General features: G+C 31.2%; 1 protein-coding gene and 1 long non-coding RNA gene across 2 annotated transcripts; both read right to left on the bottom strand.

Annotated features, from left to right (window-relative positions):
• Positions 1 to 4,625: 4,625 nt before the first annotated feature.
• On the bottom strand, positions 4,626 to 5,537 carry LOC145001060 (uncharacterized). The gene is made up of 2 exons (XR_013661473.1): positions 5,503 to 5,537; positions 4,626 to 4,848 (listed from the first exon to the last, which is right to left on the bottom strand). It is a non-coding gene; the product is annotated as an uncharacterized LOC145001060 (long non-coding RNA).
• A 13,042-nt stretch (positions 5,538 to 18,579) lies between these two features.
• Positions 18,580 to 24,905, bottom strand: LOC145045338 (agglutinin-like protein). The gene is made up of 9 exons (XM_078993680.1): positions 24,447 to 24,905; positions 24,120 to 24,270; positions 23,819 to 23,903; positions 23,586 to 23,727; positions 23,348 to 23,461; positions 21,368 to 21,805; positions 20,185 to 20,324; positions 19,365 to 19,478; positions 18,580 to 18,786 (listed from the first exon to the last, which is right to left on the bottom strand). The coding sequence occupies exons 1-9, from the start codon at positions 24,468 to 24,470 to the stop codon at positions 18,783 to 18,785; spliced, it is 1,212 nt and encodes a 403-aa protein (XP_078849806.1). The 5' UTR covers positions 24,471 to 24,905; the 3' UTR covers positions 18,580 to 18,782.
• Positions 24,906 to 25,907: the final 1,002 nt, after the last annotated feature.

Raw genomic sequence — 25,907 nt, 5'->3', positions numbered from 1 at the left:
AGAGTTAGTGTTGGATATCATAGTATGCCAATGCTATACTCTATTTATACTAAACAATAATGATAATATATAAATATAATGTTAAATTAGTTTATCTAAATAAATTATAAGCATCCAATACAAAGTTGACACATATAAATGAAGATAATATTCAATCTGGTATGATAAATATAATATTTGATTTGGTAGATGACAAAGTATGCTAGTGCCCAATGACAACTCCATGTGCAAAAAAGATTTATAAACACCAACATTACTTCATAAAATATATTACAAATACATGAAATACAGAAGTACAGTATCATACAAATATGTCACACAAAACTACACAGTAAAATATTTTACAAGTGCATTAAAGACAAACTGAAAATAAAACACATAAAGAATGGTAATTAGTTTCCATAAACTTTGACATTAGAAAACATTTCATGTTTTCTTCTTCAATTGATAAATGCTCATTTTGTAGCAGTGTGTTCAAATGCACAAGTTGCATCTTTATTAACTCCCTTTCATCTATTTTTTTCTCCCTTTCTTTATCCAAGTCGATTCTTTTTTTTTTTCATGACTTCAAGTTCACTTTCTCTAGCAAGCCTCATTACACTAAGAACTATAGAAATTTCATCAGAGGCCTTACCTTTTCCTTTTTTTTTTTTTTTTTTTTTAATTTCATTTACGTCTATTGGACGTTTAACTATTGAAACATCAGTGGTTGGTGTTTCTGTGTTGGAATAGACACAATACTCTCCTCCTTCAGTAGTCATTGATCTTTTTGTGCTACCACCACTTTCTTCGTTACCAACTTCACATTCAGGACGAGAACGTGTTGTGTCACGATCTAACTCTTAAGCCCACTTCTCATGTTTACACATAACTTCATTAAAATTAATATTGTCATTACCACTTGCCTCATAAAGTTTATGAGCTTCGTTCTCAATATATATATATATATATATATATATATATATATATATATATATATATATATATATATACTCGTTCCACTTCTTCTTCGGCATCATGCTTCCTAAAATACACCAACTCACTTTTGTGCATTTTCACTATGTCGTTTAAAACGACCTCTCATTTGATCTTTGTTCTTGCTATTTACATTTTCTGGATTTTCAACCCGAATGACATCATACAATTCTTTTATTTTTGCCCACAATAATGTTTTTTTTTCTGGTTTTTTCCACGTGTCTTATCTTCACTAGCAAAACACCATGTTGACATTAAAGTAACATCTTCTGCAGTATCCCATTTATTTCCCCATGGTTGTTTTTCAGTATTTTGTGATGTTTGAAGATTATTTGTTACAAGATCTTGGTTGGAATTTGAAAAAAAAAAAACGGAGAGTTTTCAAAACACTGATCATTAGACCAATTTTGAGAGTCACCAAGATTTATATAAAAAAATTGGAAACTCGCCATCCATATTCAGAAATACAAATCAAAAGGGGTTAAAAATATAAATCAAAAGGGGTTAAAAATACAAAATGTGGATTAGATATAAAGATATATGATATCATACTTTTTTACAGATAAAAAAAAAAGTTACGATATTCAATATTTTTTTTTCTAAAATGGATAATGTTAAATTTGATTAGATATACAACTTTGTCCTATAAAATGTCAGTTTTAATGGTTATGGTTTAAAATAAAAAAAAAAAAGAAATCACCAACTTGCTAATTGATACACCCACTCCGTCCGTAGGATTTGTTATAGTTTTTTAATTTTTTAATATTATTTTGATAACTGACTTAGTTTTTTGTCACCAATGAGCATAGTCTTAGATAGAGGTGGCAAAAACTGTCACAACACGAAACCCGACACAAAATCGACACGAAATAAACGGGTTTGAGTAAGATATTTCAACCTGTTTAATTAAACGGGTTGACATGACACGACACGAAAAATAAACAGTTAAGGTTAAGGTTGAGAATTTCAACCTGAATATGACTCGAAAATGACCCGCTTATATGTAGGTTTTCTGAATCTTTTAAAGAAGCTAGAAATATCAAAAATTAAAACAATACGTAAAAGAAAACTTTTTGGTTGACTCGTTTCGTAATGTGGAATACACTTACCACTCTTAGTCAAGACTTTCATTTTCAATTTTTTTTGTTATCGCCCAAGTTACAGAGTCCTCTCAACCATTCTCTCCTCTTCATGATCCCTCATTCTCCATCCAACACATTTCCTTTCCGCCTCCCAACTATTACATTTCCTTTCTACCTACCCAATTCATATTTTTTTAAACATGTTTAATGTTTCAACATCACATGTCACGACACATTTTAGGGTATATCCCTAACTCGAAACCAGGCACGAAAATAAACGAGTTGACACGACATGACACGTTAATTAAACGGATCGGGTTAAGGTTAAGCTCTCTCAACCCGTTTACTGTTTTGACACGATACGGACCCGACACGACACGACACGTTTGCCAGGTCTAGTCTTAGTAACCAAAGGCAGTAACGAAGGTCAATTTGTTGTTGGAGGAACTACACAGACACCACATCATATTTCTCTTGATTGAGCCTTGTTGTTTTCTCATTAAAGTTATTTATCTTCTTTTTCACATTGTTCATTGAACCAAATGAGGAAATCAAAGAATAAGATAGTTTATTTCCTGTAGATACCCTTTCTACCATCTCTAAAAATTACTTCCCCTCATGAGGAAATCATGGAAAATGGACTTTGATTTATGTCATATTTGTCTCGATGACATTGAGTTGATGCACCATGTTTTGATTATTCTCATACTTTGCGAGTTTGGACCCTTGTTGGTAGATGGTGGGGGATTGTTCCACCTACCAATATGGCAATATCCTTCGGTGGGCAGATCATGTGCATCTCCATGCTACACAAAGAAAGTTCTTTGACGTAGTGATTTATTATTAATTTTTTTGGTGCTGCTGAATTTTCATAACAAGCATCTTTTTGGACCGGCTAAACTAAAGAAAGCAGATATTTTCGATGGCATTGTTTCTCGTTCGTTCTTCTGGATTTGTAATAGACATAAAATTGCAAAATGAATGGGGTTGGTTGGGTGAACAACCCTTGTTTTTATCTAGCTTCTTGTTTTTATCAAGCTTCTTACTTGTTTTAATAATATACCATTGTTTAAAAAGAAATAGCAATCCCAAACACCCTTTAATTCTATCTTTTTCGAGCTTTGAGGACTTACTTATCTTCTCTCCTCATCACGTGCAAACATCAATCTCCACGTTAGGTGAAAGTGTGGTTTGGGAATTAACTTAGTGAACATATCAAAACGCATGAAGACAATTTGACGTCTGTCCAAATTACAAGGTTAAATTATTATAGTTAAGTTGAATTTTCTAAGCAATCAATGATTTTTATGTGTGAAGAATAAAACTATTTGTATTTAAAGGGATGTAGTTTTGTCGAAACATTGATAGAGATCATGCAGTGATTTTGTACAGAAGAAAGTGTTGAAGAACATAGATGAAGTGATATAATCAAAAGTGAAATACCTTGAAACTCGTTAAATATGAAATCAAAGGAAGCCAATTTTTTTAGGATAGAGTTTGACATGGGAAAAAAGATGTTCATTTTTTCATTATTGTAGTATTATGTATTTGTAACAATATTGTTAAAATAACTCTAACCATACTATAATAATTTGGAGATTGTTGTTTAGTAGACAAATTTTCATTTGTTGAACCACGATATTACTTTTGGTAATATGATATATTAATCATATTTAGTCAATCTTGTACTTGAACTTAGTTTAAATGCTTTGTTTGTATGATATAATCATATAACATAAAGACAAACAAGGTAGAGAACGTAGATACAAGAAGTTGATCGTTCGGAAGTGCATTAAGAAAACGAAGAAGGGTTGTGGTGATATTGTAAAAGATCAAGAATGCAACATGAAATTTGAATAAATAAAATAAGTCGGATACAATGTTGCTTATTTTGATTGTAAAACAAAAGGCAGATGATGCATATTTCATCTGAAAATCACTTTTGTTCATTAAAACAATCATGTTAATTGCATTAAAACTTCGTTGCCACTATGTGACAGTCTACCACTATCTAACACACAATTCCGTGTGCATTGTGGTGGTTGTGGTGTGGTCCATCGTTGTCGCCATCACAACTGACCACACCCAATGAAAAGCATCTCCTAATTTTTTCCTTTTGAAATCTTTATTTCTTCACATTTTAAATTTGTTTTTTCAATTTCATTATTTAATTTTTTTTAGATTGAAAAAGAATGACGTGTAACTATGGATATACCAAGCTCATGTGGTGATGAAATAGTAGTGTCATGACACCAAGGATGAACTTTTTAACCGAAATCCAAACCAGAACCAGTTGGTGGTATTCAATCCGGTTCTCAGTTCTTAGTTTACAATTTATTCAGTTTCTAGTTTTTTCGGATCAACAGACTGTTTTACATGCCTACATGACACCCCACGTCCCCACCACATTTGTGGTAGTGATAAGTATACCAGATGACCTAAAAAAACTTTCAACCTTTTTTTTTTTGAGTAACATCAATGAAAACCAATTATAAATCTTTCAAGTTTCATCTAGGTAAATACATAGATTTCATCAAGTCAATCATGTTCATAACAAATATGCAATACTCACAAAAACTATTATGTATTTTCGATGTTATACACATCGAGTAAAATAGGTATGTGCGTAACAAAAATCAACTTCATGGTTCAAGTAAAGTGGCTTCGCCCCTCCACAACAAATACAAATACACCTTTTTGAAGTAAATCGAATTCTACAATACTTAAATAATCAAATGAGTTGAAGGTTTCCACTATTCAAGAAAATCATACCCGAAAGGATTTTACTCAGCTGAGAGAAAAATGAGAACGTTCACCAAGAATTCATACAACAATAATTAAAACACACACACACGTTACGAGTGATTTTTGGACAAAAAATGATAGTTGGATGGTTGTTTTCCATAAATATTTTCATAATGTTGTCCATAATCATTCAAATCTCACAAATAGTTTCACTTTCACACTTTCACTTATACTTCAAATCATTTGTTTATTATAGCATCCTAATTCATTTCTTTCTATTATAGCATTGCACTTTTAGTATATTTTTCTTAGTAGAACCTTTCACTTTGAAAAATCTCCACAATTATAGCATTGAAAATTGTTTTGTATTTGTATGACACTGCTACAATTGGTTAGATTTCTCAAAGTATAGTGTTGTAATAAGAACTGGAAAAAAAAGATGCTATAAATAACAAATAAAGAAAAGTAAATTGCTATTTCTTGCAATCTAGCCCTTCAATTTATGCAAAAAAGTGGTTTCATTTTCACTTAAATGTTGCATCTTTTGGTTTTAAAATGAAGCATTATTGCATATTTCATAACACAAAACTCATGTGATGCACAAACTGGGAAAAAGGTGACACGATCGTACATAGATGTGCATTTAACCCTATAAAGATATTAAATGCTAAAACAATGGAGGTGTAAAAGACGGAATTACCCTTGTGATTGCAGATGTTCTCCAGATAACTTTAGTAGCCTATGAAAAAGTAAATGAGCCACAATGCGGTCGATTGGACTTGTCTTTGTCTCTCCTTTAGGCTTTCTTGTTGAGCTGTCATTGAAAGAATATGCAGATACATTACTCATAAAAAATAAAGAATGATAAATTACTAACTTAGAGAAAATAAATCTTTCCCATGATTCCTTTAGTTTCTCCTTATAGTTAATTTCAATTTTCCTGTGGCAAAAGAAATGACCCAAGCATGATATGTTGAAATATTCCACATGGATTATATAGTTTATACATGAAAACAAAACTCTAATGAATACCCTTATAAAACAATTGACAATGACATATTGATGATTATGTAACTAACCTCTTTGTTTCACCTAATCTTTCTTGAGTGACAACATTGGGTACTTGTTCATTGGAACTAATTGCATATTTCCTCTCCAATGCATTTTGAGCCAATCGAAACAAACTATCTCTTATACAAAGCCTTATTTGAATGCCTAACTGAAAGAAAAATACCTCTTCATTAGTCTCTCACAAGATCACCTATCTTTTTGTTTTGATGGAATGAAAGGAGTCATTACATTCCATAATCATGTTTGGTTTGTCTGTAGGAATGGAATGAGTTTTCATTTGAATTTTTTATATTATATGTAAAATAGAATGTCTAGTTTTAAGTCTACTCCATAGATTATGTAATTATAATTAACGAACTTGTATGTATATACAAATATGAAAAATTAAAAGCATAATAAAAGCTCATTAAAGCCCAAATAAGATTATAATAAAGAATATTTTTCAAATTATATTAGAAAATAAAAGTATAATTCAATTGAAAGTCGTGAAAACTTAAGAAAAAGACTTGTCATTTAAATTACATAATTTAGTTATATATAATCAACTTTTAATTACAAAAATGAAAAATGAAAACATAATAAAGCTCATTACAACCAAAATATGGTACAAAAAAATTTATTTATTAGTTATTTCAAGAAATAAAATTATAATTCAATTAACATCATAAAAACTTTAGAAATACACTTTTCATTAAAAATGCGTAATTAAATTAAAAATAATGAACTTTTATGTATATGAAAAGGAAAAAATAATAATAACTCATTAAAACCCAAATAAGATTATATTAAAATATATTCTATAACTACTTTAAAAATAAAATTATACCTCAACTAAAATCATGAAAACTTTAGAAAAGGATTTGTCAATAAAAATGGGTTATATTGCAATTTTTCATTTCAATCCATAATGAAATAGAAATTATAACCCCAAGCTAATGAATGAATATTAACAGAAGGCCTTTCCCAAAAAAGGAAAAAAAAATTAACAAAATGAAAGGAATCTCATTTCTCTAAGAATAACCCATTCCATTCCATCATACTTCATGCAAAACAAACAACTTTTTTCATCCAATTGAATAACTCATTCCATCATACCGAAAACTACCATTATAATATGAGGAATTAAATATTCTCTTACTTTTCTTCCTACCCATGTGAAATGATAACAAGTGTCTTAAAATATTATTAATTTTATCAAAATATGACACTTGTCACCATTTCACATAGGTAAGAAGATAAGTAGGATGATATTTAATTTCTCTTATATTATGATTTACCGTTGAAACAACATTTTCTAGTTGATGTGAAATGGCATCTTCCAATGAACTTGTGTTCATCATAAGAGTGTTCAAACTTTCATCAATTTGGCTTTCATTTGAACAACTTGTGAAACTTGAATTTTGTCTAAACTCTTGTTGTTGTTTACATATAGCAAAAAATGCCCTCATTTGTTGACACCTCCTTAGTTTTTCAATCTTTTCTTGAGGTGTCATCATACTCAAAGGCATCATCAATGATGAGCTTCCATATTGAAATTGTTGATTTCCCATTATGCTTTTATAACCACAAGGAGATTTATTGTGTGCAGTTTCTTGATTACTAGACATTGAAGAAGGTATTTTGATATGTTGTGTATACCCTCTTTCAAATTCTTTACCTTGATTTCCAAGAGAAAACCAAGGATCGCGTGCCTGTATATGCAAAGAAATATTTTCAGCTCTAAAATGCATAGAAGTCATAATTAAAGAAAAAAAAATGATATTATATCAAGGAGTAATGAAATACTAAAATCAATTTGGAACTAAGATAAAAAAAACCCTTCAAAGTGATAATACAAAGTATTTGTCACGAGAATCACACTCATGTTTGATAGTTGGTATGTTTTCGTGAAATCATAGACTGATTAAGATTGCAATCGCTTCGAAGCATTTCGTGGGTAGTAGCAGTAGTGTACCGCTCTTCTCCCCCCCCCCCCCCATTTGGAAAAGATAGAGGGATTTGGATTGCAACGTATATTCTAAATACGTGTTTTTTCTAGCAAAGTTTACAGTATTCGAGTGCCGAGTGGCTGACTATTAACTTGTAATATGGCCATTTTATTTATTGAGATGGTCCATTTTAATATTTTTGAGCTAGCCCACTAAAAATTAGATTTAATGGGATTCCAAAAAAAACTATTAGAGCCCGAAAACTGTTGAGCTCAAAAAACTATTGGTCAGCCCACGGAGGAGCCCAAAATGAGTTGTTAGATCCCATTCCCAAATTTAGGTCCAAGAGGGAGCCTAAGGTGAGAAAATGGTGGCCCACTTGGGAGTTTTGAGCTTATTGCAAAATTATCAGCTCACACTCCCTTTTTTTCTTCTCTTTTGTTAGATGCTAAATAGGCTAGACCACATCTTCTAGAATTAGATTTTGCTAAACAAGCGTGCAACACATTGCGTTAAATGGTTGAATGGCTAAAGATCTTGCAAAATAGCCCATTTTAATTTTGTTGAGGTGGCCCATCAACAAGATAAACCTTAATTTGAGAGAAAACTCAAATTAAAAACTTGTAGGATCTTTGTAGAAAACTAATTAGTAAATGCTAATTCTTTCTTCTCTCTTTTTTCATGGTTGGCTAATCCGGGTTTGATGGAAAACATGTAGCCAACCTCTTTTGAATCAACGAAACCATGCTATAACAAGGGTTAAAATGGTGAATCAGTCTCCACAATAATGTCTCAAACTTTCAAGATCTAAACTTAAATACACCAAAATGACCTAAAGGACCAAGATAACTTGCATGGATAAAAATGGAAGGCAAAAGATCATAACTTTCCTAGTCTATGAGGTCCAAGAATCATTCTAAACTAATCAACAGTTGTTGGAGTTCGCTTGACTCCATGATCACCCATAAAATGGACCAAAAGTGCCAAAACCACAAATGAAGAGATCTAAAGAACTAAAGAGCAAGATATGAACTTATACTCAAAATAGTCTACAAATGGAGTGACTTTGATGGATTCAAACTTGAAAGAACATTCCTTGCAACCAAAAGAACCTTCTTGATCTTAAAGCTTTATCAAAATATCACCAAAAGCATCCAAAAGAGGAGAGAGGATGAACTCAAATCTTGAAGAAGGATGCTAAGGTTGCTCCCAAGGAGTACTAGATGTGATGGAGGCTAATAAAATACCCTACAACATCAATCCTTACCTTTAAATACCTTGAAAACCCTAAAATCCAATGGCTTGGGGCGTGGGTTGCACAACACTCACCTTGTGATAGCCTGTTTGTCACCTCGTGATTGATCTCACATCATGAAAACATGTTTCTCACCTCGTGATGGCTCTTATTCCGTGACAACATACTTTTCACCTCGTGACGATGAGTTTTCACCAAATTCCACTTCAGCTTCAAACAGTCATAACTTCTTTGTTTCAACTCTGTTTTTGACGATCTTTATATGCACAAAAAGGTATTGACGATCCCTACAACTCTATGTAATTACTCTTAACTTAATACATGTCGGGATAAAACCATAATTCATGCAAGAAACCTGAATATCACTTTTTCCCATTTTACCCTTTTGCTCCAAAGCACAAATCAAGGGCTTAAATCACTCAATCCAACATTATCAACATCCAAAATGGTCTAGACTCTATCCCTTTAAAGACTGAGACCTTTACTCGAACCATTTACAGCCCGCTATCCCAGTATTAGAAACATCCTAAAACTACGTGTTACACAAACTTTGATGGATATCGAGTTTTGGACTGAGGTCTGATCTCTATATAATAACTGAGGTCTGATCTCTATATAATAATGATTGATGAGTTGCATCTAATGGTGAATTTAGGTGGTTCATGCTAGTTGGTTTATTTGAGGAGCCTTGCATGTCAGACTTGGGTTGCTAGCTTTATGCGAGTTTTCTCACTATACTATATGTGACATTATGTGTCCTTTGTTTGGTAGGATGTATGTGTATTCTTAATGTACAAATATGTGATTAGATTGGAGTAATCTCTTGTACATTCTAGGAATTATAATTGTTCTCATAATAGTATAGCAACAAAATATATATACATATATGGTCCTTTATAAAAAAAATCATATAGTCAACTTATTACTAAACTTAGGTGAAGATCACACCGAAGTTGGCATCTTTGCTACTGTAGACCAGTTTGGTCTTCAAGATTCACCAAGCTTTGGGGTCACATTAGCTTTAAGGTTCCTTTAACCGTGTGATCACTCTCTTGTATCAACACTCTCCCCATAAATGACTTAATGACATCTACAATGATGATTTATCTTGAATAATCCAAGAACTCAATTATTTTCTTCCCAAACTTACACACCACAAACAACGATACTTTCTTCCAAAACTTACACACCACAAGTAACCATTCAATTTCTTTAATTATATAAATATTTTAGCTCGTTAGAATCATTTCTGAACTGACGAGTGCAATCAACGGACCCTCAAGGTATAGAGTAGTGCATCTGTTCTTCTGGCTTATTTAGAAGCATTTCATCAGTCCGACTTTACTAGTTTTGGAGACCATTCACCTCTCTAGAGTAACAACAACTCCATATCCTAACTTCGTGATTCCATCAAGCTCAATATCAATTTTTTTCTAATAGAGGAGCTTGGAATTGATGGTGAAAATCCATTGCAAAGTCATAAAAGAAAAAAAAACATAAAGGAGTGTGTTGACGAATCTTCCGAATTGAATGAACGAGAGTCGATAATCACTATGTTCATCCATTTTACGAGAGAAGTGTCTCCCAATAGTCAAAAGGTCTTCAGGATTCATGTGTTGAAAACTTATTTGGTTAATTACCATAAGGTTACCTTTTCTTTCGGCGTTGTATTGGTTGAAGTTGGTTGTTTTGAATTGAAGTTTACTATACCCCTTAACATTCGTGATGGAAGTAAGAGACGACACTTAGCTTTTTCATTGAGGTTCTCAAAGGTCAAATTCTTCAAGTCTTTTGGCCTCTCATCGAAGGAGCTCTAAATTTGGTATCCTTTGACCCAGATCTATAAAAAGTAGATAGTAGCATGAACTGGGAAAGCTAGGAATGTCCTAAGAAAAATTCCATGGAAGAAGGAGGATCAAACTTGTAAGTTATGGAGAGGGAAAATTGTTAAGTTGTGGAGACTGATTCACCATTTTAACCCTATAAGTCATTCAACACAAATCTATAAAATCCCTCTCTCTCTCTCTCTCTCTCTCTCTCTCTCTCTCTCTCTCTCTCTCTCTCTCTCCGTCCATGGAGATAACCAATCAATCTTGTAGTGTAAACCATGTTAAATAATATATTCTTTTTTTTTTTTTTGCATTTAGTTAGTCTATTGTGAAATCATTTGAATCGTTCGTTGAAGTGCTTAAACCCTAGCACAAACATTTTATGAGACTACTCTCATTCACAACCAAAACCAACCCAACTATTTATTAAATAAATAGTATCTCTCTCTCTCTCTCACCTATCCAACCCAATTAAACCTAACTTTTCACACCTATTAGCAAACCAACTAAAACCATTTTTTTATTATATAGATAATTAACTTTAAGATTATTTTTATTCTACTAATATTTATTATAAAACTTAAAAATAATTTATTTAGTTCGAATAATAAATTATTTATTTTAAATATAAAACTAAAAAATATTTTACATTTAGAAAACAAATTTAATAAAATAGATAAGCAGATACAATCAAAACATGAATTACAAGATTATAGATACGGAAGATGCAAACTGCATAATCATCCATTAATGCCAAATTCTTTACATATATGCTCAATTAGAGTGTTGTGAGCTTTTCTATTGCGAAGTTGTACCCTATTGGTCATATAACTAGATATGTATGCAATTCATAGAGTGGAATATTCTAAATTTTGTTTGGCATCTTCAATATAGGTTCTTCGTTTCCGGTTTGTAGGTCTGCCATTTAGAAATTAGGATGGATCAAAATAGTGAATGTATGTAAAACGTTTATCCTCCACATTCATAGCATGAATGATAATACATGTAATCATAATTTTCCCCATCATGTCCTTGTCCCACAAAAGACATGGGTGTCGAAGAAATACAACATGTGCTTGTAGAAATCCAAATGCTTGTTCAACGTCTTTCCTAGCGGCTTCTTGATGTTTAGCAAACAAATTGTATTTTCGAAGCTGGGGGAATTTATTGACTTGACAAAGCAACCCATGAAGGATATATGCCATCGGTGAGATAATATGTCATATTATTTTCCCGAGCATTTACGACGTAACTCACATTTGATGCTCGACTTACTAAGACATCATCAAAAATAGAAGACTGGTAGAGGAAGTTAATGTGATTGCATTTACCTGGTGTTCCAAAGAATGCATGCAATATCCATAAGTCATACGATGCAACGGCTTCCAAAATGATTATTAGTTTACCACTTCTACCTACATATTGTCCAACCCAAGAGGTGGGACAATTTTCCATGTCTGGTGCATACAATCAATGCTTTCTATCATACATAGAAATCCACGTTCATCCCCTACACGAAGTAGTCTTGCCAAATCAGCTTCATTGGGCCTTCTAAGATACTCTTCACCCGAAACATGAAATGACACCTTCTACCAATTTTATTACAACATCCTTTGTTACAGTTTCACTCATCCTCAAATATTCATATTGTGCATCTGCTAATGTCCCATATGCTACGACCCGCATAGCTACCATACATTTATGCAATAGTGAAATACTTTGTATACCTATGGTATCACGTCTTTGTTGAAAATATAGGTAGTTGGTTGTAACGGTTGTCACTATATGGAGAAATAGTGGTTTTTGCATACGAAATCTACGATGAAAGGTTGCTTGATCATATGTTAGGTTGTCAACCAAGTAGTCTTCCATTAAATGTGCCTCACCCTTCTCACATTCTTGATCACAATACCTCCTTCTTTCTCTGGGAGGATGATATCCTATGAGTAATTTAGTGATGATTTCATCGAGTTGTCGATTATTTTGAACAACTTGTGCTTCTCATTCTGAATATCCATTCGAACTTGATGAGTTTTCATAATAAATAAAGATAACGTTAAATTGGTTTATCTAAATAATTTCTAAACATTTGATACAAATTTGACATGTGGAAATGAAAATAATATTCGATTTGGTAGATGACAAAGTACGCAAGTGGCCTACGACAAATCCATGTGCAAAAAAGATTTATAAACAACAACATTAATTCATAGAATATATTACAAATATGTAAAATACAAAAGTAGCAAATACATGTCACACAAAACTACATAATAAAATATCTTACAAATAAGACAAACTGAAGAAAAAAAAACACATAATGAATGGTAATTAATTTCCATAAAACTTTGACATTAGAAAGCATTTCAGGTTTTCTTCTTCAAGTGATAATTGCTCATTTTATAGCAGTGAGTTCAAATGCACAAGTTGCATCTTCATTTACTCCATTTCATCTAGTTTTTGCTCCCTTTCTTTATCCAAGTAGATTCCTTTTTTCGTGATTTCATGTTCACTTTCTCTAGCAAACCTCATTGAACAAAGTTCTATAGCAATTTCATTAGAGGCCTTACATTTTCCTTTTTTTAGCTGCATCTTTGCCTGTTTGGCGTTTAACTGTTGAACCATCACTAGTTGGCGTTTCCGATCTTTTCGTGCTACCACCACTTTCTTCGTTACCCATTCCACATTCAGGACAAGAATGTGTTGTGTCACAATATAACTCTAAAGCCCACTTCTCGTGTTTACACATAACTCCATTAAAAACAATAATGTTGTTAAACTTGTTCCTACTTGCCTCATAAACAGATTCGTTCTCAATATCTTTTTTGACTCATTCCACTTCTTCTTCGATGTTATACCTCCCAATATAAACCAACCCACTTTTGTGCATTTTCACTAAGTCGTTTAAAATGACATCTCATTTGATCATCGTTCCTGGTATTTATCTTTTCTGGATTTTCAATCCGAGCGACATTATACAATTCTTTTATTTGTGCCCACAATGATGTTTTTTCTACGTTTCATATCTTCACTAACAAAACACCATGCTGACATTAAAACGACATATTCTATAACATCCCATTCGTGGTTGTTTTTTAGTATTTTGTGATGTTTAAAGATTATTTGTGACATAATCTTAGTTGGGATTTAAAAAAAAAAATGTAGATTTTTCATAATACTGAGCATTAGAACAATTTTGAAAGTCTCCAAGATTTATATAAAATTTTGGAAACTCATCATCCTTATTTAGAGAATACAAATCAAACGGAATTAAAAATACAAAATGAGGATTGGATATGAAGATATATGATATCATACTCTTTTTATAGATAAAAAAAGTTATGTTTTTTAGTATTTTTTTATTTTTCTAAAATGGATAATGTTAAATTTTATTAGATATACTATTTTATCCTATAAAAATCTCAGTTTTAATTGTTATGAGGACACATGGTTTAAAATAGAGAAAAGAAATTACCAACTTGCTGGTTGATACAACCACTTTCTCGGTGGGATTTGTTACAATTTTTGTATTTTTTAATATTATTTTGATGACCGAAGAGCTTTTTTGTCGCCAATAGGCATAGTCTTAGGTAGTGTTTGTTTTTTGTCTGCAGATCTGCGTGGCCTCTTCGGTCTACGCCGTGCAGACCACGCGCAGACATTAGCCTTCGCAGACTGTTTGTTTTTTTGAAGACTGCAGACCTAAAAATGTCTGCGCGCCCTCTTCTTGGCGCAGATGTGGACCAGAGTCTTCTAACATCTTCAGACATCTTCTAGCCTAAAAAAACATATATATCTTTAATTTTTTCAAGTTTTTTTTTTTTAATTTATATTTTTTCCAACTTTATTAATGATAACAATTTGAAAAAAAAAAAAAACTGATATTTTTGACAAATTTATCAATAAAAATTTATTACAATAATAGTCGTTGTACTTGTTTATATAAATATGAAAAAAAATCATAATATATTCTTATATTTTTTTGCCAAATTTTATAAAACATTATTTAATACAGTATCGTCAATTTTTCGAGAAAATATTTATGGTACATTTTTAATGGATTTAATTGAAAAAATCGAAGTTTATTTTCATCTATTTATGTATCAAATTCTTTGAGCACTAATTATAATGTTTAGTTATAGTTTTGCAAGCAAAATTGTTGGGTTTTATCAAATATATACGTAAATTCATATCATTTTTATTTTTATTTTTTTATATAATAATACACAAAAGTTGATCTATATTCGTTAATTATTTATAACAAAATCATAAAAATATTAAAAAAATCACTTCGAAGTTTAAAAAAATCACTTTATGTAGATTTCAATTTATTTTAGTAGCCCGCAGATGTTAAAAAAACAAACAGTCTTCTTTTTTCAGACTGCAGACATTTGGTCCACCTCTTCTACTGCATATGTCTACAGATGTGGTCCGCAAACTGCAAATATTTTGCTTCAGAAAAAACAAACAGCACCTTAGTAACCAAAGGTTTCATAATACTCTACAGGAAAATTCTCCGGGTTACTTAGGTGGTGTTTGCTTTTTATCCGCAGATCTTTCTGACCTCTTCTTCTGCGCAGCGCAGACCACGCGCAGATATTAGCTTTTGCAGACTATTTGTTTTTTTGAAGACTGCAGACCTAAAAATGTATGTGCGTCCTCTTCTTGCCGCAGATGTAGACCAAAGTCTTCTAACATCTTCAGACATCTTCTAGCCTAAAAAAACACATATACTTTATTTTTTTTAATTTATGTTTATTACAACGTTATTAGTGATAAACAATTTGAAAAAAAAAATTACAATGCTTAAAAAAAAATTCGACGACACAAGCATGATGTTTTTGACATATTTATAAATAAATGTTTATTAAAATAATGATCGTTGAAGTTGTTTATATAAATATGAAAAAAAAATATATTCTCATATTTTTTGTACCAAATTTTATAAAATATTATTTAATAAAGCATCGTCAATTTCTTAGAAAAAATAATTATTGCACGTTTTTAATTGATTTAATTGAAAACATTGAAGTTTTCTTCCATTCATTTGTATATCAAATTCTTTAATTCCTAATTACAATGTTTAGCCATAACTTTGCGACCAAAATTTGTTGTTTTTTATTAAATATATACGTTAATTTGTACCATTTTTATTTTCGCTTTTTATACAATAATACATAAAGTTGATTTAGATGTGTTAATTATTTATAACAAAGTCATAAATATATTAAAAAAAAATCACTTTGTAGTTTAAAAAACCAGTTTATTTAGATTTTAGTTTATTTTAGTAGTCTGTAGATGTTAAAAAAACAAACAGTTTTCTTTTTTCAAACTGCAGACGTTTGGTCCACTTCTTCTGTTACAAAGGTCTACAAGGTCTACAGATGTGGTCCGCAGACTGCGGACATTTTGCCTCGGAAAAAACAAATAGCACCTTATTAAAGGAACTACGCAAACACCACATCATATTTCTCTTGATTGAGCCTTGTTGTTTTCTCATTAAAGTTCTTTATCTTCTTTTTCACATTATTCATTGAACCAAACGAGGAAATCCAAGAATAAGATAGTTTATATTTCATGTAGATACCCTTCCTACCATCTCTAAAAAGTACTTCCCCTCATGAGGAAATCATGGAAAATGGACTCTGTTTTATGTTATATTCGTCTCGATGACATTGAGATGATGCACATGTTTTGAGTATTCTCATACTTTGCGACTTTGGACCCTTGTTGGTAGCTGGTAGGGGATTGTTCCACCTACCAATATGTCGATTAGGTTGGGTAGATCATGTGCATCTCCATACTACACAAAGAAAGTGCTTTGACGAAGTGATTTATTATTAATTTTTTGGTGCTCATCTTTTTGGACCGGCTAAACTAAAGAAAGCATACATTTTTGATGACATTGTTTCTTGTTCATTCTTATGGATTTGTAATAGACATAAAAGTGCAAAATGAATGGGGTTGGTTGGGTGCACAACCTATCTCTTGCTATTGTTTTTATCTAGCTTCTTACTAGTTTTAATAATATGCCATCATTTTAAACAATAGCAATCCCAAACATCCTTAATTCTACCTTTTTCGAGCGTTCAAGACTTGCTTATCTTCTCCTCCTCACCACATGCAAACATCAATCTCCATGTAGGTGAAAGTGAGGTTTGGGAGTTAACTTAATGAACATATCAAAACCCATGAAGACAATTTCATGTCTGTCCAAATTACAAATTACAAGGTTAAATTTTTATAGTTAAGTTGATTTTTCTAAGCAATCGATGATTTTTATGTGTGAAGAATAAAACTTTTTGTATTTAAAGGGATGGACATTGATAGAGATCGTGCAGTTATTTTGTACAGAAGAAAGTGTTGATGAACATAGATGAAAGTGATATAATTGAAAGTGAAATACCTTGAAAATAGTTAAATATGAAATCAAATGAAACCAATTTTTTTAGGATAGAATTTGACATAGGAAAAAAGATGTTCATTTTTTCATTTGTAGTATTCTATATTTGTAACAATATTGTTAAAATAACTCTTAACGGTACTAAAATAATATGGAGATTGTTGTTTCGTTCGTTGGATGCGACATTACTTTTGGTAATAGGATATATTAATCATATTTAGTCAATCTTGTTCTTGAACTTATTTTAAATGCTTTGTTTGTAGATTATAATCATAATCATATAACATAAAGGCAAACAAGGTAGAGAGAGTAGAGACAATAAGTTGATGAACTGGAGCTGCAATAAGAAAATGAAGAAGGGTTGTTGTGCTATTGTGTAAAAGATCAGTGATACATCAAATTTTGAAGATCAATATAGCAAATGTGTTTGAATGAAATTATTTCACACACACATAGTAAATGTGCAACATGAAATTTGAATAAATAAAATAAGCCAGTTCCAGTGTTGCATATTTTGATTCTAAAACAAAAGGTAGTTGCATATTTCATGTAGAAAACCAGTTTTGTTCCATAAATCATGTAAAACGGAAAACATAATTGCATTAATACTATCCGACATCTTTCACGAAAGACCTTCGTTGTCATTATGACAGCCCACCACTATCATACACACCGTCCCGTGTTCATTGTAGTGGTTGTGATGTGGTCCATCGTTGTCCTCATCACAACTGACCACACCCAATGAAAAGCATTTGATGACTTTTCCTTTTAGACATCTCTATTTCTTCATATTTTTAAATTTGTTTTTTCAATTTCATTATTTAATTTTTTTATATTGAAAAAAATGTAGTAGTAATTATACCTAGCTCATGTGGTGTTTGTGTTATTATAAGATAGTAGTGACATAACATTAGGGATGAGCTTGTTAACTGAAAAACTAAACAAGAACCAGTTAGTGATATTCAGTCCGGTTCTAAATTCTTAGTCCACGGCTTATTCATTTTCAAGTTTTTTTCAGATCCAGTCCGGACTATTTTACATTCCTACATGACCCCCCACATCCCCACCACATTTGTGGCAGTGATAAGTATACCAGATGACCTAAAAAAAACTTTCAACTCTTTATTTTTTGAGTGACCTCAATGAAAACCTATTATAAACCTTACAAGTTTCAACTAGGTAAAAATACATATATTTCATCAAATCGATCGTGTCTAACAAATATTTAACACTCACAAAAACTATTATGTAGTTTCTATGTTATACACATCGAGTAAAAGACATATACGCGTAACAAAAATCAACTTCATAGTTTAAGTAAAGTGGCTTCGCCTCTCCACAACAAATACAAATACAAATACACCTTTTTGAAATAAGTCGAATTCTACAATACTTTTTTTTTTTTAGAATAGTAGGAAAATTCTACAATACTTAAATAATCAATGAGGTGTAGGCTTCCACTATTCAAGATAATCGTACCCGAAAGGATTTTACTCAGCTGAGAGAAAAATGAGAACAAACACTAAGAATCCATACAATACTTTTTTTTTAGAGTAAATTACTAAAACCGTCTCTATATTTTGGTCAAAATTGCATGTTTGGTCCCTAACTTTTTTTTTTGCACTCGGATCGTCCATGTGGTTTGATGTTGTTGCGTTTTTCGTCCCTATGGTTTGGTCAAAATTGCACGTTTGGTCCCTAACTTTATGTATGTAAGGGACAAAAAACGCAACAAAATCAAACCACAGGGACGATCCGAGTGCAAAAAAAAAAGTTAGGGACCAAACGTGCAATTTTGACCAAACCATAGGGACGATTTCAGTAATTTTCTCTTTTTTTTTTATTAAGACATTCTACAATGAAAAGTCTAGCCCTTCATTTTATGCAACAAAGTAGTTTCATTTTCACTTAAAATGTTGCATCTTTTGGTCTTAAAATGAAGCATTATTGCATATTTTATGATACACAACTCATGTGATGCATACTGGGAAAAAGGTGACACAACACACATTTAACCCTATAAAGATATTATTAAATGCTAAAAAAAAAAACTGGAGGTGTAAAAGATGGAATTACCCTTGTGATTGCAGATGTTCTCCAGATAACTCAGGTGGCCTATGAAAAAGCAATTGAGCCACAATGCGGTCTATTGGATTTGTCTTTGTCTCTCCATCAGTCTTTCTTGCTGAGCTGTCATTGAAAGAATATGCAGATACATTTCTCAAATAAAAAAAAAATAAAGAATGATAAATTAGTAACTAAGACTAAATAAATCTTTCCCATGATTCCTTTAGTTTCTCCTTATATTTAAAAAGAATTTACCCAAGCATCATATTTTAATATTTCACTTTGTGAATTTCGGAAGAATCTTAAGGAATAGGAATTCAAGATTCCATTCCATGGTATGTATGGATGCAAATGGATGGAAATCAATTCCGTCACATTCCTTCAAATTCCATGAATTCAATTCCATTCTTCCTTTTTTTATTATTATAAGACCAAAACCCTCATTGTATATATCCAAATAACTAAAAAATTAATTATAAGTAAAAAAGTTAACTATATTCAACTTTTAGTTTTGAATTCCATATCATTTCCTATCGATCAAACGCATGACAAATTACAAATCTTTCATATTCCAATTCCCTTCAATTCCAATTCTTTTGATAGATTCCATTCTTTCCAAAAACATCATGCCAACCAAACACCCCCTTATATTTAGAAGATGAATTAGGTGTTCACAATGCTTGGATTATAGTTTATACATGTAAAAAAAAAAAAAAAAAAAAAAAAAAAAAAAAAAAAAAAACCCTCTAATGAATACTTAACCTTATACAACAAATTGAAAATGAGATATTGATCATTAGTGATAACAAGAAAGGAGTATGTAACTAACCTCTTTGTTTCACCTAATCTTTCTTGAGTGACAACATTAGGTACTTGTTCATTGGAGCTAATTACATATTTCCTTTGTAAAGCATTTTGAGCTAATCGAAACAAACTATCTCTTATACAAAGCCTTATTTGAATGCCTAACTGAAAGAAAAATACCTCTTCATCAGTCCCTCACAAATCTTTTTTGTATTGATGGAATGGAATGACAAAGGAATGGAATGGAATGGAATGAGTCATTACGTTCCATAATCATGTTTGGTTTGTCTGTAGGAATGGAATGAGTTTTCATTTGGATTTTTTTTATATTTATGCAAATAGAATGTTTAGTTTTAAGTCTACTCCATACATTATGTAATTATAATTAATGAACTTGTATATACAAACAAGAAAAAATAAAAGCATAATAAAAGTTTATTAAAAGCCAAATAAGATTATAATAAAGAATATTTTTCAAATTATATTAGAAAATAAAAGTATAATTCAATTAAAAGTCATGAAAATTTAAGAAATAAAATTATAATTGAATTAAGGTTACAATAAAAAAAATAGTTATTTCAAGAAATAAAATTATAATTGAATTAAAATCGAATTAAAATCATGAAAAGTTTAGAAATACACTTTTCATTAAAATAGCATAATTAAATTAAGAATAATGAACTTTTATTTACAAATATGAAAAGGAAAACATAATAATAGCTCATTGAAACCCAAATAAGATTATAGTTATGGTAAAATATATTTTATAGCTATTTCAAAATATAAAATTATACTTCAACTAAAATCATGAAAACTTTAGAAAAATAGTTGTTAATAAAAATGGGTTATATTCCAATTTCTGCATTCCTATCCATGATGGAGTAGAAATTATACCCCCAAGCTAATGAATGAAAATTAACATAATGCCTTTCACAAAAAAGAAAAAAAAATAACAAAATGGAAGGAATCTCATTTCTTTAAAAATAGTCCATTCCATTCTTTCCCTGATTCCATCATAACAAAAACTACCATTATATATTATAATATGAGAAATTAAATATCCTCCTACTTTTCTTCCTACCCATGTGAAATGATAACAAGTGTCTTATAATATTAGTAATTTTATCAAAATATGACACTTGTCACCATTTCACATAGGTAGGAAGATAACTAGGATGATATTTAAGTTCTCTTATAATATTATTTACCGTTGAAACGACATTTTCTAGTTGATGTAAAATGGCATCTTCCAATGAACTTGTGTTCATCACAAGAGTGCTTAAATTTTCATCAATTTGGCTTTCATTTGAACAACTTGTGATACTTGAATTTTGTCTAAACTCTTGTTGTTGTTTACATATAGCCAACAATGCCCTCATTTGTTGACGCCTCCTTAGTTTTTCAATCTTTTCTTGAGGTGTCATCATACTCAAAGGCATCATCAAAGAAGAGCTTCCAGATTGAAATTGTTGATTTCCCATTATGTTGTTATAACCACAAGGAGATTTCTTGTATTCAGTTTCTTGATTTCTAGCCATTGAAGAAGGTATTTTGATATGTTGTGTATACCCTCTTTCAAATTCTTTACCTTGATTTCCAAGAGAAAACCAAGGATCACATGTTTCACCTTTAGTGCCCATATGTGCCTTTATATGCAAAGAAATATTATAAGCTCTAAAATACATATAAGAATGCACTAAGGTCATAACAATTAAAGAAAAACAAATGATATTATATCAAGGAGTAATGAAATACTAAAACCAATTTGGAACTAAGATAAAAACACTTCAAAGTGATAATACAAACAAGAATCTATACAACTTATGAACATATAAAAGGAATATTACAATAGACTTATCGAATTTTGGTTGTGTTTGCTATGATGTTAAGACAAATTCTAGTAAACTTGATTCATGATAAGGTAAGTAGATGCATCTTTATTGTGTGTTTACAAATCTCTAAGAGGATATCAGTATTACAAAAAGAGTAAATTACACAAACGGTCCCTATGGTTTTGGGTAATTTGCATGTTTAGTCCCTAACTTATTTTTTTAACTCGCAAGGTCCCTACTATTTGTTTTTGTTACACTCTTGGTCCCTACTGTTTATTTTTGTTACGCGCTTGGTCCCTATCTTACCTAAAAAATATTATTATTTAAATAGGGGAAAATGGTGGGGTAGGTGAGGTAAGGTGACGGAGTGGGGTTCGGAGTGTGTTTGATTAAATAAGTGAAAAAAATCAAGGGCAAAATAGTTTTTTTAGGTAAGACAGGGACCAAACGTGTAACAAAAACAGATACTAGGAACCTTCCGAGTTAAAAAAAATAAGTTAGGGACCAAACGTGCAAATTACACCAAACCATAGGGACCATTCGTGTAATTTACTCTTACAAAAATGCATCAATTCTTGAGTATCTGCTTAAGCCACCACTCAAAAGTATGTATGTTAAACAAGAAGGGCAAAATGACCATTTTACCTTTATGAATTTCTAAGAGGGTTTGAATTTTTAAGATCCGGATTTTTAACATGGTGTTTGGTTGGAACCTCTGAATTGCTGTGTTGAATGATAAATATGACTATTTTACAATTTTGCATTACGTTTTGTTGAATTCAATGTTTCTGTTTTAAAAAATAACTAAACCAACTCCTTGAATAACACTATACAAAATCCAAATCAAGCATAAATATTTTCAATTAAGATGCAACAAAATAGGACCTAAGTCATGTTCTTTTTTCATCAAGTCAAAAAGAAACACTCATAAAGTTTACAACAACCGAAAGCCATTCATTACCACAAAGTCAATAAGTCAATAAGTAGTTTTTTAAAAAGTGTTGTCTTAGCTTATACATGTTTTAAGGGTATTTGTCTTTTACAGCTCAAAAAGGTTAAAAGGAGTTTTGAAAAGTTAGAAATTTTAACTTATTGAAATCACATTTTCGAAGGGTTAATTAGAAGTTATTTTAAAAGTCCTTTTCATATTGCCAAACACAAATTTCAAAAAGTCCTTTTAACTTATTGAAGGGTTAATTAGAAGTTATTTTGAAAGTCCTTTTAACTTATTAACTTTTCAAATTTCAAAAAATCAACAAGTCAATAAGTTGTTTTTAAATGAAATTCCAAACACCCTTTTACTCTCATAAGCAGCAACCAACATATAGTTCCACTAACATCTAGAACCGGAATTACCTTTCCGATTCCAATTCCAATTCCGATTCCGTTTTCATCTGGCATTGCAACATTGACATCACCATTCGGATAAACAAGGGATGAGATTCTTTGTGCATTATTTGAAGAAGCTGACTGTGAAAACCGATAAATCTGTGATAGCTCCCCATATGTAGCTCATGTACACAACCACAGTGAACATGCTCAGGATTTTTATCCAAAAACAAACCACAAAAAACTAAAGTTATACGACCAATACCTTTCCATTTTTGCCCTCACTGCATTCCATTAGCTCCAAATTTGTGTTTACATCTTTTATAAACCTTGATTTAGTTTCAACATGCAAACTTGAAGATTCCATAGATGAAATGTTTGTGTTTTCATACACCAAGTCATTGTTGCTGCAAAACATCACTTGTGAGGATAAAATATAATCAACTGTAAAATCTGAATTACAATATATTTGAATTAAGTGAACGATAAGTACATTACCTTAATATTCTATCAAGATCATCAAAGCTCCCCACTTTGGTCCAATCATAATCAACAAAATTACTATCTACTAGAGCCTTTTCATCTGTTAAAAATCAGTGACATTTTAGAACCCTAAATTTACTAATAATAAATGCACATCATAGTAACATATAACATTATACGTGTTAAATGAGTGATAGATTATGATTCCTTCGAATTGCAATTCCTTTGACAGATTGTATTTCTCCTAAAAACATTTTACAAAAACAAACCCCTAAAGATTCGATGTATGAACTGAATTTGTAGAAAAAGTTCATACCTGTGTGTTCAAGATCCAGTTTTGTAGTATTAGATGGAGACACGTTTCTGTCTTCCTCATATGGATTTTGAGTTATCTCATAAGTTTCATCGGGATATGGCACAATGTGATCTTCGTTTTCACCTGTCTTTCCCCATATGATATTCGCAAGCTGAAAAGTGTTGAGTGGAAATGTGTAAGTTAAATGTAAGCTCCATTTGTATTAGAAATATGTAAACAATGAAAAGCTGAAATTACTATGGAAAGTATAAAGTATAATTACAAGTGAAGCTAGATATATGAATCGATCACAGTGATTGAAACAGCAAAAAGGGAATTTCTACAAACCTCTTCGCCTTCCCACTCAAACATCGTTGTAAGTTCCACTAAAAATATCACCTTCAAAGCTCAATAATTCGACAACCAAATAGCGGAAGTCAATTCTTAACCCACACATCGCCGATTATCCGCAATATAAGATAAGTTCGTTATCTAAACATCAATGAGGAATCACAGTAAGCTTCACCCAGAACAAAAACTATCAAAATCCTTAGTTGTAATCTTCAATTTCAAGATTGTACAAAACCCAGATGCTTGAACACGGAAGAGGTTAACTTGAATTCTTCCGAGGGTAGCACAAGGCTTAGAGAGAGAAAGTGGGTCACAAACAGGTTAGCAGAATGAGAGGTGGAGATTAGCTTAGAAAGGGAGGACACTTGTGAGGTGGAGTGTATAGTGTATCTAGAACTTGTGGTTAGGAAAGCAATGAGCAAAGTCAAGCAATGATCAAAGTCAAGGATGCAATTGGAGGATTGGATCATAGAATTTTGAAATTTCCCATTTTTTAGGTTTTTGATTTTGATCATTTGTTTTGGTTTGGCGGGGAGATATGTGGGCGTAGGCTTCCTGTGGGTCGCCTTTCAATGGTCCGAGTCATGGCCTACTCCCGGTCCCGGGCGGCCAACTTTATTATCTGCCATTGGAGAACATTCATTAGCGGTGTTATCGGGTGATTTTGTTGGGTTTTGGATAATTCGGGTTTTTTATGTTAGAAAAAATATATGTTATCCTACTCAAACTAAATTCGGGTAATTCGGATATCGGGTTGGTTTGGGTAATTCGGGTATTACTCGAAATATATAATTTTTTTTATTTAACCTGAAAATAAATTTAATGAAATAAACACGTCGTGTTTTATTAGTCTTGTTTATATAAACAAACGAGACATAAATGAAGTTACTCAAGCTTTTAATATTGAGATTTTTTGATCAATAATACCTGAGATATCAAGTAATTTTTTAACAACTTAATCTAATCTAATAAGATGTTAAAAAAACAAATACTTAAAGATCTTAATTTAAAAGTTTAAAATGATTAAGATAATTGTAGCCATAAGTTTTGTCATGTTCTGAAGTTTCATCAAGATAATGAATTTGTTAGTTATAATAAAAATTTAAAAACTATAATGTAGAAAACAGTTAAGTTTTAAAGAACATGATAATATATAAACAATTACTTTTAATATTGTTAGTGTCATATTATCATAATAAATAGATTCATGTTTTATAATAATGATAGTTATTTTAAGCGTGATCAAATACCTGCTATATAGTACATGCTCTACAAAAAAAAAAAAAAAATTCAGGTAATTCGGGTGTATCCGAAACCCAAAAAATATACCTTTTACCCGACCTGAAAAAAAAAATCGGGTTACTAATTACCCGAAAAAATTTACCCGATACCCGATTTACCCGCTACCCTAATTACCAATATATAAACAATTACTTTTAATATTGTTAGTGTCATATT

This window comes from Lactuca saligna, chromosome 1 (assembly GCF_052625555.1).
Source record: "Lactuca saligna cultivar CGN05327 chromosome 1, ASM5262555v1, whole genome shotgun sequence".
Taxonomy (NCBI): Eukaryota; Viridiplantae; Streptophyta; class Magnoliopsida; order Asterales; family Asteraceae; genus Lactuca; species Lactuca saligna.
This window is presented reverse-complemented; position numbering and strand designations above follow the sequence as displayed.